The 16,258-nt window shown below is 45.6% G+C and overlaps 1 protein-coding gene across 1 annotated transcript in view; it reads right to left on the bottom strand.

The window, feature by feature from the left end:
- The window catches only part of LOC141110089 (transmembrane protein 26-like), a 56,406-nt gene that overhangs the window by 8,794 nt on the left and 31,354 nt on the right, over positions 1 to 16,258 (bottom strand). The window contains exon 2 of the mRNA XM_073601310.1: positions 7,284 to 7,419. Within this exon, the coding sequence (XP_073457411.1) occupies positions 7,284 to 7,419 (136 nt within the window). The remainder of the gene's footprint in view (positions 1 to 7,283; positions 7,420 to 16,258) is intronic.

Here is a 16,258-nt window from a genome sequence, read left to right as displayed (position 1 = left end):
CACATGGTACAGATGATCTGTGATTGGCCCTGTTTGTACCATGTGATCCCTGTGACCAATTAGAGAGATTACCAAAATAGTGCACAATGAATGGTATGAACTGAAGCCATCTATTGTGTACAATTGTCATGTGATCTACTGTGATTGGTCCCCAGAACAGCAAATGTCCCACTCGGCCATCATTTTACAATAGGCCAGGTGGGAAGGTTTTAAGCCCTCCTAGTTTTTATCCTGCCTAGTTGTTATCCTGGACTACAACATAGTTATTCTTTGTTTTGGAGATCTGAGAGTGGGGAGTGGTTGATTAGTGTAGTAAAATACACTGGGCAAGGCTGACAACACTCAGGCCACAAAAATGCTGTGTGTTGTCAGTTCACAGCAGGACCTAGGAGCTGAGTGCATTTCCGACAAGTCAATGGGTTGTTTTTTTGTACTTGCAGGGTATTTAAAGCAACAAACATGAGGAAATGTACATGTTTTGACACATGTTTTAAGAAAAAAAACAAGATCAGTGCATAAACCCGCAGGCTAAAATTGCCTAAGTATGTATATTGATGAGATCTGCAAAGTATAGGGCAACTCTTCAAAAAGAACAATAATATATGCCTGTTCAACTATGCTAAAAGTATGATTGTTGGATGAGCAGTGATAACAGAAGAATTTTTTAGGTGTTAATGCCCTTTTGTGACAATCAGCTGATGCCCAGCATTTTTCTCATGTCTACATCCAGGGCCAGATTAAGAGTATCATGGGCCTGGTGCTGAGGTGGGCCTTTTAATGGAAATGCTCAGACCAATTTTCAGTGCTGTCACACTTTCAATGACAATTGCGCGGTCAACCCAACGCTGTACCCATATGAAATTTTTATCATTTTTTTCCCACAAATATAGATTTCTTTTGGTGGTATTTAAACACCGCCCACCATCGTTATACGTCGGCTGTTTGAAGAGGGATATCGTTGTTATGGCAGCAGTTAGCTGCCATAACCCCATTATCCTCTTCTTCAGCAGGCGGTCTGCTTTCAGATAAAAGTGGTCTTTGTGGCAGATTCGCAGCGAGATCACTTTTATCGGTGGCGGGAGAGGGGGCCCCCCTCCTCCCACCGCTCTCCGATGCCCTCCGATGCCCTCCGATGCCCTCCGATCGCGTCCTTCTCCCTGTTAGGTATGGAGATGAGTGAGGGGAAGATGGCCCCCACCCATCTCCATACCATTGCAGGGTGGAAGCAACGTCAAAACGTCACTTCCGCCCATAGCTCTCAAAGCAACATTTTATTTTTTTCAAATGACATTTAATTTTTTTTTTTTTAATTGCATTTTAGTGTAAATATGAGATCTGAGGTCTTTTTGACCCCAGATCTCATATTTAAGAGGCCCTGTCATGCTTTTTTTCTATTACAATGGATGTTTACATTCCTTGTAATAGGAATAAAAGTGACACATTTTTTTTTAAAAGAACCATGTAAAAATAAAAAATAAAAAGGTAAAATAAATAAGAATTTTTTTTTTTTAAACGCGCCCCGGCCCGCCAAGCTTGCAGAAGCGAATGCACGCGTGAGTAGCTCCCGCATATGAAACAGTGTTCAAACCACACATGTGAGGTATCGCCGTGATTGTTAGAGCAAGAGCAATAATTCTAGCCCTAGACCTCCTCTGTAACTCAAAACATGTAACCTGTAGAATTTTTTAAACATCACATATGGAGATTTTTAAGGGTAAAATTTTGTCGCCATTCCATGAGCGTGTGCAACTTTGAAGTGTGACATGATGGGTATCAATTTACTCAGCATAACATCATCTTTCACAATATAAAAAAAAAATTGGACTAACTTTACTGTTGTCTTATTTTTTTAATAAAAAAATTAATTTTTTCCAAAAAAAGTGCGCTTAAAAGACCGCTTTGCAAATACGGTGTGACAAAGTATTGCAACCGCCATTTTATTCTCTAGGGTGTTACAAAAAAATATATATAATGTTTGGGGGTTCTAAGTAATTTTCTTATTTTTTGCTAAACATCAAAAAGACTGACATTTTTGAAAATAAAAATGTTTTTCTTAGTTTTTTATAATATATTGCACAAAAGTAATTTTTCTTCTTCACTGATGATGCTACACTGATAAGTGGCACTGATGGGCTATACTGATAGGCAACACTGATGGGCACCAATGAGGCAGCACTGATGAGGCTGCACTGATATGCGGCACTGATGAGCTGCACTGATAAGGCAGCACTGATAAGGTGGCACTGATAAGGCAGCACTAATATTCGGCACTGATGGGCTGTACTGGGCACTCATATGCAGCACTAATGGGCTCTGATAGGCAGCACTGATGAGCTGCACTGATAGGCAGCACTTATGGGCACTGATGAGGTATCACTAATATGCGGCATTGTTGGGCTGCACTGATGGGAACTTATAGGTAGCACTGATGGGCACTGATAGGCAGCACTGATAGGTGGCACTGATGAGCAGCACTGATGGGAACTAATAGGCAGCACTGATGAACACTGATAGGTGGCACTGGCATTTATAGGTGGCACTGATAAAGCGGCACTGATGAGGCAGCACTGATGGGCTCTGATAGCCAGCACTGATGGGCACTGATAAGTGGCAGTGATAGGCAGCACTGATGAGTTGCACTGATAGGCGGCACTGATGGGCTGCACTGATATGCGGCACTGATGGGCTCTGATAGGCTGCACTGATGGGCAATGATAAGGCAGCACTATTGAGGCAGCACTAATATGCGGCACTGATGAGCTGCACTGATAGGTGGCACTGGCACTGATGAGCTGCACTGATAGGTGGCACTGGCACTGATAGGTGGCACTGATGAGCTGCACTAATGGGCATTAATAGGTGGCACTGATGAGCTGCACTGATAGCACCCCCTCCCCAAGAGTTAACCCACTTCAGACAGTACACTGAGCTGCACAAAAGGATAGCAACTTATCAACTGCCATCCCCATGCAGAGCTTACTTGTAGTTGTATAGTGCTTCATCTTCCTTGCTCGCAGCGGCACCACCCGCACTCCTTTCCCATCTAGCCTCTAGATGACGTCACGCCGGCCGGGAGGTCAAGCTCAACCCGACAGGGAAGTGTGCTGGACTCCAAGGGGAGGAGCATGTTCAGCCGTGGTGCACTGGTACAGTGCTGCAAGAGACCGTTCTGCAAGGCAATGTATGTAGTGCCCGCCGGCTGGCTTAATGTCTGTATTGGGCCTACAATTCAGCTGTCTGGTGTCTGCAAGGCAATGTAGCGGCCAGCGGTTGGCGGCCGGTAATTGTGTCTAGAATCAATGTATTGGACCAATATTATGGTAGGGGCCTGGAGGTACAGCTCCAATAGCCCCTACGTTAATCCAGCCCTATCTACATCTTGCTTGAAACTAAGTTTACTACTACCTTCTGTCTAAAATCCTTCTAAGTATGATGAGCAAAAGTTGAGAATAGAGTACCTGGCAGTAACCCCCTTAACTGTATATTTTTCCTTCAAAGATATATTACGGCTGTACAATTTGAAAATTGAAAAATTCACAATTTAATGATTTAGCAGGTACCTTCTCTAAGTTTTGGGGTTAGTCCCCTGTATAAGTGATACTTTCTATTTTGTTACAGTTAGGCTCATAGTCTGTTTTTACTCCCTTCTTTGAAACGACAGAGCTCTCATTTGATCAACAATGGGCGGTCCGTGAGCTCAGGACAGGTTCAGAGAAGGCTATTATGCTATCCCAGGGTCCCTCTAGGCGGGTCCGCGTACAGCAGGTTCCCAATTGGGGTGCGTGGCCGAACCTGGAGGAACTCTGGTACCTGTGAACTTTAGGTTCCCTTTCCTGACCTCTGGCAGCCTCACTCTAGGAGATAGAGTTTGGATTGACGACCTTGAGTCGTCATTTGTGTACACTTTTATCTTGTTTTTGAATCAAGGGGAGGTACATGTACTTCTTGACACTAATGTAACTTACATAGATATGTTACTCCTGGTGGTCTCTACCAGTTCGATAATTTTGTACTGTTATTTATTTTTCAATAAACAGTATTTAAATTGAAAAAAAAAAAAAAAGAAACTAAGTTTAGATCTTATTAAAGTGACTCTTAATTAGAAAAGTATATGCGCTGCAATTACTGGGCTGTTTTAGAAAATTCAAACATAAATCAGTGTAGCGCAGCAATAAAAAAACAAATGCAATTAATAGGGGAGGAGTCAAGCTTAGTGAAGTTGCGCCGATAGAGGTGTCGAGCCGGACAATATTGCTTGTAAAGCGTATATTGTTTACTTTATTATAAGTGTAATTTTAAGTGGAGTTTTAATAAAGAGTTGTTACGGAGTACACTGTGCTTGTCCTTTTTGCTTTGTTACACATGAGCTGAGTCTGGGTGATCCTCAGTGAGCCGTGAGGATGGAAGCCTCTGTCCAATTGAGGAGGAGTGAAGAGATTTGTCTGGGTGTAAAGAGAGAAGCGATTTTTATTTGTATGGAGGTGAGCAGACCCTTAACCTGGTGATGGATTCTCACTGTGCATGAGGAGAGTAGGCACGGGGTGCTTGGAAGTACATGATTATGTGCACAGATTAATGGAAGATTTTGTCTACATTGTTTTATTTATTATTCACGATATATTCACAGTTTGTTGGATGTGTATGCTATCACATCTTTATGGGACTTTTTAGACTGTTTATTAATTGCATTTGTTTTTTTATTGCTGCGCTACACTGATTTATGTTTGAATATTCATTTGAGGTGTTGTGGAATCACTTTACAGTGTTTGACTGTGCAGCATTATTCACATTTGTTGCTCTTATTGTATAATTCATTTTAGTGGGTTAATTTGCGCTGATTGTTATCACTATATTGTGTTTTAGAAAATTTTAGATGCCTGGCTTTGTCTGATTTCAGTACTGTTCAGTTACAGGCCCAGAGCAAGCATGCTACAAATGAGAGTCAGAAAAGTGTCAGAGTTTCCTGACTCAATACCTTTTCCAGGATCAGCAGGTTTAGGCTCCAAGCACACGATAAGCTAAAAAACTGCCAGAAAAACGCTGGATGAAAAATGCTCATAATAGCATTTTGTTCTGCTCCCAAAAATGCAAAAAATTGTTTTTTTTTCTGCTCCTAGAAGCTGAAAGTGGAAACCTAACGCTAAACCTGCTCTCTGCCACAGTCTAAACCTAATTTATCCAACCCTGTAAAGCAAAAATCGCTATACTTACCTATTCTGCAGTCGATTCGGTCCGCTCCCAGCATCAGCTGTCAGCAACGGCTTAAGTGTATAGCCGTGTACAGGAGAGTCAGCCAACAACAGAAGCCCCATAGTAAGTCTATTGGTGAGATACCGTATTTATCGGCGTATAACACGCACCGGCGTATAACACGCACCCCAATTTAGGAGGGAATTTTAAGGAAAAAAAAACTTTTAGGAGGGAAGTTGAAGGAAAAAAAACTTACATTTAAATGCCCATCATTGCAGCCATGTCAGTGCAGCCATGTCAGTGCAGCCTTCCCCAGTGCAGCCTTGTTAGTGCAGCCATGTCAGTGCAGCCTTCTCAGTGCAGCCTTGTTAGTGCAGCCTTGTCAGTACAGCCATGTCAGTGCAGCCATGTCAGTGCAGCCTTCCCCAGTGCAGCCTTCCCCAGTGCAGCCTTTCCCATTGCAGCCTTTCCCAGTGCAGCCTTTCCCAGTGCAGCCTTCGATCCCCTGTCCTGAGCTTTAAAATCGCCGACCGCGATTTGAAAATGGCGCCGCCGGCGCCGAAATACACCGAGCCGGTCCTCGGCTCTTTCCGGCGGCTCTCGTTCACTTTCGGCTCCACTCGTAGTCCCGAGCGGAGCTATCCGAACCTAGCCGAGTAGGTTCGGATAGCTCCGCTCGGGACTACGAGTGGAGCCGAAAGTAAACGAGAGCCGCCGGAAAGAGCCGAGGACCGGCTCGGTGTATTTCGGCGCCGGCGGCGCCATTTTCAAATCGGGGTCGGCGATTTTAAAATTGTGACAGCTCGGGATCGCAGGGGATCGGCGTATAACACGCACCTGCGACTTTCCCCTGATTTTAAGGGAAAAAAGTGCGTGTTATACGCCGATAAATACGGTAACTTCCCAGCCATTTCACAGCTATGGTCGGTCCTCTCCTACACACAGCTTTCACTGCTGGAAACTGGATTGTCTGCAGAATAGATAAGTACAGTGATTTTTGGTTTATAGGGTTAGATAGATTAGGTTTAGAATGTGGCCGAGAGCAGGTTTAGAGTTAGTTAATCCTTGCCTGAATTTACACTTTAAGCTCCAACAGCGCTTCTAGATTAAAATAGTGTGCATTGAAACATAGGATAACACTATTTGCTTCTAGAAGCACAACAAAATGCTCAAAAGCTGCTGCTGGAGTGTTTAGTGTGCATGTTGCCTTATACGGGAACATAAGACTCATGCTCACTGATTTGTTCACTCATGTTTGTAGCCACCCAAATTAATTCTGCAATTCATGGAGAGGCCATGCTTCCAAGACACATAAAGCTAATGGCTGCAATCAGGGTCGTCTTTAATATTGATTGGACTTTAGGCAAAAATTTTCTTGGGCCCCCCCTCCCATGCAATTTCACTCTCCACCTGCTCTGAGACATACAATAAATAGCAGCTAGACTTAAAATCAGTTTACTGTATCAGATCAGTCAGCAATTGCAATTGGTTGCCAGCGGTTACACCATATCATTACTGCTTACTGACTGGTTGCCAGCGGTTACAGCACACATTTCGGCACACTGATTATTTAGAGGTTACAGCACATCATCTCCTCACTGCAGGGGAACATAATATACATATGAATGCCGCCTTTATATACATTTCAATACCGCCGCAGCTATTTACTTGGTAATGCCGCCGCTATTTACATATGAATGCCGGTTATTTACATGTAAACACAGGGTCTGCAGGTGAGTCATCTGTACACAACAATAGGGCAGAGCTGGGCAGCATTAGTAACAGCACTTCACATTGAGATATCGGGACACAGCACAGGATTAAAACTTCAAGGGACGAGGGAATTTAAACGGGGATAGTTGGCAAGTATGAGGGAACTGCTTTGGGCCCCACAACAATGACAGGGCCCAGGGCAGCTGCCCCATTTGTCCTGCCTTAAAGACGGCCCTGGCTGCAATGAGTTCCTTTTAAGCTTTTGGTTTCCCTGATGCATTTTCTATATTGTTGGCCACCCAAGAGAGAGGCAGTCATAGTGCATAGGATACTTCTTGGCAATTTGAAAGGTTATGGACACAACATTATCTGATACATACCATTCCTTGATTGTTATCACATGTTGTATTTGTTGTTATGTTGCTCTCTTTTTGTGCCAAATGTATGAGTTTAAGTTCCAGTATAAAGATGGAAGGAATAACAGAACACAGATAGATAAACACCATGGGTGAGAACCTGTAATAGAACAGACTATGAATCAGTATCAGAATCTTCATCACCCAACATTTCAGGGTGTGTCAGATGTTTGGAACTTCCCGCTGCCCACCATGGTTCCATCCGCTGTCCATTATGTTTCTACTGTGTCCCTGCAGGGCTGTAGTGACATAGAAGCCAGCAATCAGAACCAGAGAAAGCACAGGTATTTTACAGGATAGCTAGTTTTCAATTTTTTAATCAACATTTAATTGTTTTTGGATATTTTTATGGTTTATGAGAACCCTTACAATATAAATATTATAATGAAAAATGTTTTAATAAAAATAAAAAAGTCATTGTAAATACCTTTCTTTCCAATTGTTTCCAGCAGTCATGATCTCCATTCAAAACTACTGTACATCCTGAGCTTCGGATGTTAGGGGTTAGGAATCCTTGTAAAAGATCGCCAGCTTCTGCTGATGTCACATATCTCAGGTACTGTCATTCAAACAATGAGGGACTGGGCTGGAGGGGGATGTCAACAGGAGTCTGATGGGAGTACAGGCACAATCTCTCCAGTCGCTGGAGGACTCATAGGGGGGATGTGTTTGGAGGAGTCTCTAAGGGGATACAGGCACAAGAACTGTGCAGGGCTAGAAGGGGGGACATGTTAAGAGAAATCTAATGAGGGTACAGGCACAACCATAGCTGCCGTAATTTGAACTATACAGGGCTGGGAGGAGGTGTGTCAGCAGCAGTCTGACAATGGAGATACAGAAACGCCGTGCATACGCAGGGCATCCTATAGCTCTCAAGCACAAACTTTTGCACTTTTTTTACTGCTCGTTTTTCCACATTTGTGCATGTGACAAAATGCATGCTTGCTTCCACATTTGGGGTGCCCTTAACAAGTAACGGCACCGAAATTTTGACTAGTTAATTTTAAGTGTATAAAGGTGACCATACCCTATACAATCTGATTCTACAATCTCTGTATGATCTCCTTTAGATTTACCAAAACCATATAATAAAAGAACATACCAATCTATCCAATTACTCTGCATCCAATCAGGCAGGCCCATGCTCTACATAGTTGCTGGTAGGATATTGTACAATCAGATTGTATAGTGTATGGTCAGCTTTACACTCTTCCAGGAACACACTTCTCCTGTTATCAACTGTAGCTCTTCTCCACACAGGCTGATCGCTCAGTTTCTTCTTCTGCTCCAGCATGCACACTCTGCCGAATGAATGATCCATGCAAAGAGAAGGTAAGGCACAAAACAATTCAACAGCAGAGGGGGACACTAGCTGTGTATTGAGGGAGAATGGTGCTCACTGACAACAACAATGATTGGAGAAGCATGCAACTGTAGAGGTGGGCAGAAGCAATGTCCTAGAGGTAGGGGCGCAGGTTCAGGATATGCGTTTTAATGAGGTCAGCTGCTGAAGTGCTTCCCGAGGCTCGGTTTACACTGAAACCGGCCGTGGATCGCACAGGAACGTTGTGCGTCCCTGTTCTCCATTTCAGGGACGAATCTTTGCCTGAATTCAGCCCTGAAACAGAGCCAAAGACACACAGTGTTATTGTGCAGTGCACTCCGCAGCTTCCCTGGAGATATGTGAACCAGCTCCATAGAGAGCCAGTTACATTCTCTGCTATGCGAATTGGTGTGAACCCAGCCTCACTCTGCTAACAGTTTTCCCATCCTGCAGGGCATATACCGAGAAGTCATGGAGGAGTTTTCTATAGAAGAAATTGGATGCTGAGGTGATGCTTGCTTTAGACTATAGGTAATGCTTTTTCATTTATTTATTTTTATACTACAACAGAGGTACATCAAGGTGATTGTAAAGGATTGTTTATTATTTTTTAAAAATAACAAACATCATACTTGCCACCACTGTGCAGCTCATTTTGCACAGAGTGTCCCTGAACATCCCCTTCTGGGGCCCCTCGGCGGCTCCTCCCTGCATCAGATAACCCCCTAGGAGGAGCGTTCTCCCGAGGGGGTTACCTTGCGGGCGTGCTCCCGAGTCCAGCTATTGCATCCACAGACACGAATGCCCGACTCGGCCCCACGGCACCCACGTCATTGGATTTGATTGACAGCAGCAGGAGCCAATGGCTGCGCTGCTATCAATCTATCCAATCAAGAGCCAGGACCCCGTGGAGAGAGGGACATTGCGTCCCCGCCGAGGCGATGAAGGGGCTCAGGTAAGTAAAACGGGGGGGGGGGGACTGGGGGGGCCAGTGACTGCCAGGTGTTTTTCACCTTAATGCATAAGATGCATTAAGGTGAAAAAACACGAGGGTTTACAACCCCTTTGATGATAAGGGAAGCTACACTTTAGAGAAAAAAAGCTGAACTCTTAGCCTTTAAATTTTGCAAAATATGCACTTTAAAGGAGCCTGATTTAAAGCTGAACCTCAGATATAATCTTAATTGCAAATATTTATATTAGCTCAGTTGGAATCAATGTAAGTAAGCATATCCCATACTTGAGGGACCGGTATGGAAGCTGATAATCACTGTAGTAGTCAGCGCTACTATAGTGATCGCAGGAATCATCCTGGTCCTGTGCTGAGTGTCTGCCCCCACTGCACACTGACCACAGGGAGGTGCTCACCTTAAACTCCCTCCATTTACAGAGCACCTTCAATTTTTTTCAATTAATGCAAGATGTTCTTTGACTGGAAATGGAGAGGAGGGGTGGTGTTATCATAATCTCTACCTTGTTCAGTCAGAGAACACTTTGTTATCATTAAAAAAAATACTAGACGTTTTGTGAATGATGGCAGGGTCTAGTGAGCATCCCCCTGTGGTCAGTGTGCAGTGGGGCAACCACTATGCACAGAATCCAGAAGATTGGGGGCGTGGCCTGGACATGGCTGAGTGAGGCTGCTTTTTCTTTGAGCTCCCGGCCTCGTCCTAAACAACCCAGCTAAATACACCTTGTAAGAGGTATGCAATCAACTAAAAGGCACAGAACAAGAGCAACAACACGGGGGACACCCGTTGGCAGAAGCCCAGGAGAAATCCGCCATTATTTCAAGCAGTTACAGGGGCCGTCTCCCGGAGCCAAAGTAGCGGCGCCACGAGGCCTCCCACGTGGGTATAAGCAGAAGGCCTCAAAACAGTGCAGAGCTCATAACTCTTCCAGCTCCCGAGCTACACCTGAACACTCCCTGGATACAACTAGAGGATTGCATTGGGACATGATGGCATCCCCACAACCACCTGAACCCATCATGATTGACCAAGACATCCGAAATCTGCTGCAGGCTCTCCCCACCAGGACGGACATTGAGGATCTCATCCTCAGACTAGAGGAAACCCACCGACGTGACATACAGGAGGTAAGGGGAGAAGTCTCTACCCTAGCAGACCGAATGACAACAGGGGAAGCCTCGGTATCCTCCTTAGAGGGCAGAGTATCAGCGTTGGAGCAAACCAGAGACCAGCAACGAGATTCCGCCATAGCCTTACAACTCCACCTGGAGGATATCGAGGACCGAAGTCACAGAAACAACTTGCGGCTTCGGGGGATCCTGGAGGGGACAGAATCAGAGAGCCTCGGGGAGACGGTAAGAGAGATCTTCCGTGTTAGAAGACCCTGAAATTACCATCGAACTGGACAGAGTTCACAGGGCTCTTGGCCCTAGGTCTGAAGACCCGAACAGGCCCCGTGATGTAGTGTGCAGACTACATCGTTATACCCAGAAGGAAAGCATTCTCCGCCGGGCCTGGGAACACGGGGATGTGGAAGTGGGGGGCATGCAGACCAAAATACTGCCGGACTTATCAAGGGCAACTCTGAGACATAGAGCCCTCCTCCGCCCCCTCCTTGATCTAGCAAAACAGAAAGGTCTAACGTACCGCTGGGGATATCCACTGTCAGTGACGTTCCGCAAGGACACAGGCATCTTTACCCTTCAGCGAACCGCGGATCTCCCAGCTCTCTTCCAATTCATGGATACGGAACCAATTCAAGTACCGGACTGGCTCCAGTTTCTCCCACACCTAGCTGGAAGATCAGGTCCCCTCATGTTCCATGGCTCCCTGCTACCACGCCAACTGAGGAACAGAAGGAGGCACCGGACGGCCTCGGAAGGAGAACTGCGTGAGTAGGCCAGCGGCCATTCATCCATCCCTGTCCAGCTCAACCTGCTAAGGCCAATGTGGGTAGCCCCCAGTCCCTGCACACAAGGCAATAACCTCCAGACACTTACCCCGTTTTTAGTGGGGAGACCAGACAAGTGACAGTACCCTAGTTGCCTACCCCCCCCTCCCCCTTACCATACCCGCCAGGACCAGCGATGGCCAGTGTACAGGCCTACATTGCACGTTTAGTGCAAAAGTTGACTCCATTACTTAAAGCCTACTATTGGCTGTTCCAACTCTGCATCTGTGCTATGGCAGGACTCTATGGGGCTTTTCTACTGAACTCTCCTTCTGATCACAGGTGCAGCCCTAACTAAGGATCTCTTGGGACACTCCCTTTACAACCCTTAGAGGCCTTATTTGGCTCAGAGGACGCTGGAGACTGTGAAATAAAGGGTCAACAGGGGAGTAGCCTATATGGGACTCAATATGCCACGCTTTCCATAGGAAGAGAAGCCACCGATGGGAACACAGCTCTACTTATTCATGGAAGTGATACAGCGAGCAGTGGATTGGCCTTGTTCCTGTTCGGTTACACCTTTTTGCTTTGTATTGCGGTAGTAGATACACTTACACGTTTACCCTAACTGCTACCACAGGCGTTGGGGGGGGGAGAGGGGTACACCCTCATTGTTCAACCCCCGCTTTAAGTGCAGTGACAGGGGTGGGACACTTAAACGCCTCCCGGTATGTGACATACAGATCACAAATTGTGTGCCATCTCCTGCACACTGGAACACTACTGCTTATAGGGCTACCCACATTTACTCCACTTTACTTGGACAATCTTTAATGCTGGATGGGGATGGGACTGTCACTCAAACGAATGAAACTATTTTGCTTCTGGTAATGTTGGCTCCATTTTTTGCCTTTGCCTGTTTATTTGCTTATACCACTAGTACATATGATATTTCATAGTCAATCTACCTGTTTTATTTTCAGTGGTACACCGCCTTCACACACACTAAAATCATAAATAGTCGGGGGTGGATGGGGGGGTCCGGGGGCTTGCATCCCTGCACTGTTTATCCATCATCCCACATAGGACTGCACTCCATACCCAGGTATTTTTTTTCCTGGGGAGCGTAGTAGCCAGTTCGGCTACTTTAGTATTCCTACCAAGCTGCACATCCTAGTGACAGCTTCCTAACTTCTTCCTAACTCTTAATTGGGTCTATCCACCCCCATCTACTGACTCTACCCCTCTTAACCTCCAGTTCTCCCCCCTTACCCTCCCCCCCTCCCCCCCCCCCCCCACATCCCTCTACCCCCAACACCCTTACAATTTGCGAACATGGTTATTCTAAATATAGTCTCTCTAAATGTGAAAGGTCTAAACACACCTGAGAAAAGACATATGCTGCTTCATGACATGCGCCACATGGGAGCTGACATCGTCCTTTTGCAGGAAACACACTTTAGAGAAGGTTCCCTACCGACACTTCAGAACAGATTTTACCCAGTGGTATACCACTCAAGGTACACGGAAGCTAAATCCAGAGGGGTCTCCAGTCTAACTTCAGCTAAAATTCCTTGGTCACTCATAGATGTAAAACATGACAGGGAAGGCAGATTCCTCTTCCTAAAGGGGCAGATAGGAGACGCAAGAGTGACTTTAGCCAACATATATGCCCCCAACACACACCAAGACGTATTCCTCAAACGCCATTTAGAATTACTTATGAAATTCTCAGTTGGGCAACTGATCCTGGACGGAGACCTTAACGTCCCCCTTACACCGTCAGAGGACACTTCCAGTGGAACGTCTTCTAACTCGTGAGACATGCGTAAACGTATCAGTTCGATACTACATTCCATGCAACTGATAGATGCTTGGTGTCTTTTTCACCCGGGAGAAAAAGACTATACCTTCTTTTCTAAACCACACCAGACGTACTCTCGTATCGACTACTTCCTGATTCCTCACAGACATCTACAAGCGATCAAAGAAACCACAATAGGATCAATCACGTGGCTGGACCACGCTCCGATAACACTGCGTTACGCTATCTCAGACACCCCGTCGACACAGAGACCACCATGGAGATTGAATGAGGGCCTACTGAAAGATCCGGACGTTCTGGCGGAGGTAGTTAAGAAAATAGGTCACTACTTTACTTCTAATAGCACCCCTGACTGCGACACCGAATTGGTGTGGGAAGCGCACAAAGCCGTTATTAGGGGGATACTCATCAAACATGGCTCACGACTCAAACAACAAAGGACTGCACAGCTGAACACACTACTAAAGAAATTACAAACATTAGAAGCAAATCACAAACAGACACCCACCAAACAACTAGAAAGACAACTTGACTTAGTTCGTATGCAGGTCACCGACCTCTTACGCTACAAAGCAAAAGCGGCACTACAGATTAGTCGAAGGAAAATTTATGAATCCGGTAACAAATGCGGGAGACTACTGGCCCAATCGCTCAGAGAGCAAAGATTCGCGTCATGCATACCTCACATCATGTCCCCCCACGGGACGGAAGGTTTCCCTACCCCAGCATATTGTGCAGGAGTTCAGTTCCTTCTACTCCTCTTTATACAATCTAAACGAGACACAAAACATCCCAGAAGCGACTGCAGATTATATATCGTCATCCCTTATGCCGTCCCTCCCAGACAAAGCAAAAACACTATTAGATGACCCCATTACCTTGTCCAAACTACAACTTGCACTAAGTAGTACCAAACCAGGTAAAGCTCCAGGTCCGGATGGACTTACTATCTCCTATTACAAGACTTTACTTCCCTCCCTAGGCCAACATCTGGTCAGACTTTATAATGATCTCACAGATCCACAGTACAGGCGCAAATCTCAGTTATACCAAAAGAGGGCAAAAATCCTGGTCAATGCGGATCCTACCGCCCAATCTCCCTTCTGAATACTGATCTCAAACTCTTCACAAAGATCAAATCCTCCAAGCTACAACACCACCTCACTTCTCTCGTACACTTAGATCAAGTTGGCTTCATCCCAACCAGGGAAGCTAGAGACAATACGATTAAAGTCCTCAATCTACTACATGTAGCTAACAGCACCAAAACTCCGTGCGTCTTTCTTGGGACAGACTCTGAAAAAGTGTTCGACCGGGTTAGCTGGAAGTTTATGTTCGAAACGCTGAAACACATAGGACTAGGAGACAAAATGTTGAACTGGATAACCGCGGTGTATTCAGACCCAACGGCCAGAATTAGAGCAAATGGGGTAATCTCAGAGGCCTTCCCAATTACTAACGGGACCCGACAAGGATGCCCACTTTCGCCGTTGCTCTTCTCGTTGACCCTAGAACCCTTCCTGTGTCACATTAGGTTGAACCCAGACATTACCGGGTAGAGGTTAACAAGGAACAATTTAAAGTCTCCGCATATGCTGACGACCTGATGTTTTCCCTCACAAACCCAACCATCTCTCTCCCCAACCTTATGAAAGAATTCCACACCTATGGTCAACTTGCTAATCTATAAAATTAATTTTAGCAAATCAGAAGCGATGGGTCTGGGAATCCCTCAACCACAACTCACACATTTCCAAACCAGTTTCCACTTAAAATGGACCACTACAGCCCTGAAATACTTGGGTACACACATACCTCCGACATTCTCCCAACTATTCAAACTTAACTTCCCTCCCCTACTAAAAAATGTCCAAAAATTACTAGATAAATGGACCAGCGGTCTACACTCTTGGTTTGGCTGCTGCAACATTCTTAAAATGACAATCCTACCCCAGTTCCTTTACCTCCTGCAGACCATCCCTATTCATATACCCACAGACTACTTTAACCAAATATGAGCAGCTTTCATAAAATTCCTCTGGGCAGGGAAAAAAAAGCGCCTACAACGAAAGATTCTCTCACTTCCCAAACCCAACGGAGGCCTGGCAATGCCAGAACTTTGCACCTACTATAAGGCGACCCACCTAAGTAGGCTTATAGACTGGTGCCGACATACAAATACCAAATTATGGACGCAACTTGAACAATCACAGAGTGTGACTCCCCTACACAGAGCCCCCTGGTGCTACACCGCCCTTCCATCAGATCTCAAACGCAACCCATTAATAGGTAACACGATTAGGGTCTGTGCACAACTGGTTCACTCTTCCTTCCTCTTTTCCCGTGACTCACTCCTTCGTCCCATATTGGGTAACCTCCTATTTGAACCAGGCCTTGGGAGGTTTGGGGAGTTGAGAGAGGGGGGATTGTACCAAGCCTCACATTTCAGCGCTATGGGTCGATGGAAAATGATCGTGGAACTATCAGACCCAGAGGGACAGTTTCGACTAGATTTTCTGAGAGCGCTGCAGCTCCACCACTTCCTACGCAGTATGCCACCACCCAATGATACCAACCAGGCCCTCACGCCACCCAAGGAGCTATGCACGGGGACAGGGACCTTGCTACACTCACTCTCACTAACATATAGTATGTTAATTGTACCACCAGGGGAATGTCAACTGCAAAGCCTCACCAAGTGGGAAAGGGAACTAAACTGCCACTTTACAACCAGCAAAACACAGCACATCCTTAAATTCACACACAAATCCTCCTTGTGCACCAAGATCCAGGAGACAAACTACAAAATCCTCACGCACTGGTACAGAACTCCAGCGCTACTTAACACGATTTTCCCTTCGGCGTCGAATGTTTGCTGGCGATGCCAAGAGGAAAAAGGCACACTCCTTCATATTTTCTGGTCCTGTT

The sequence above is a fragment of the Aquarana catesbeiana genome, linkage group LG10 (assembly GCF_042186555.1).
Source record: "Aquarana catesbeiana isolate 2022-GZ linkage group LG10, ASM4218655v1, whole genome shotgun sequence".
In the NCBI taxonomy this organism is placed as follows: domain Eukaryota; kingdom Metazoa; phylum Chordata; class Amphibia; order Anura; family Ranidae; genus Aquarana; species Aquarana catesbeiana.
The sequence above is the reverse complement of the archived record's forward strand: the minus strand, read 5'-3'. Positions and strand labels throughout refer to the sequence as shown.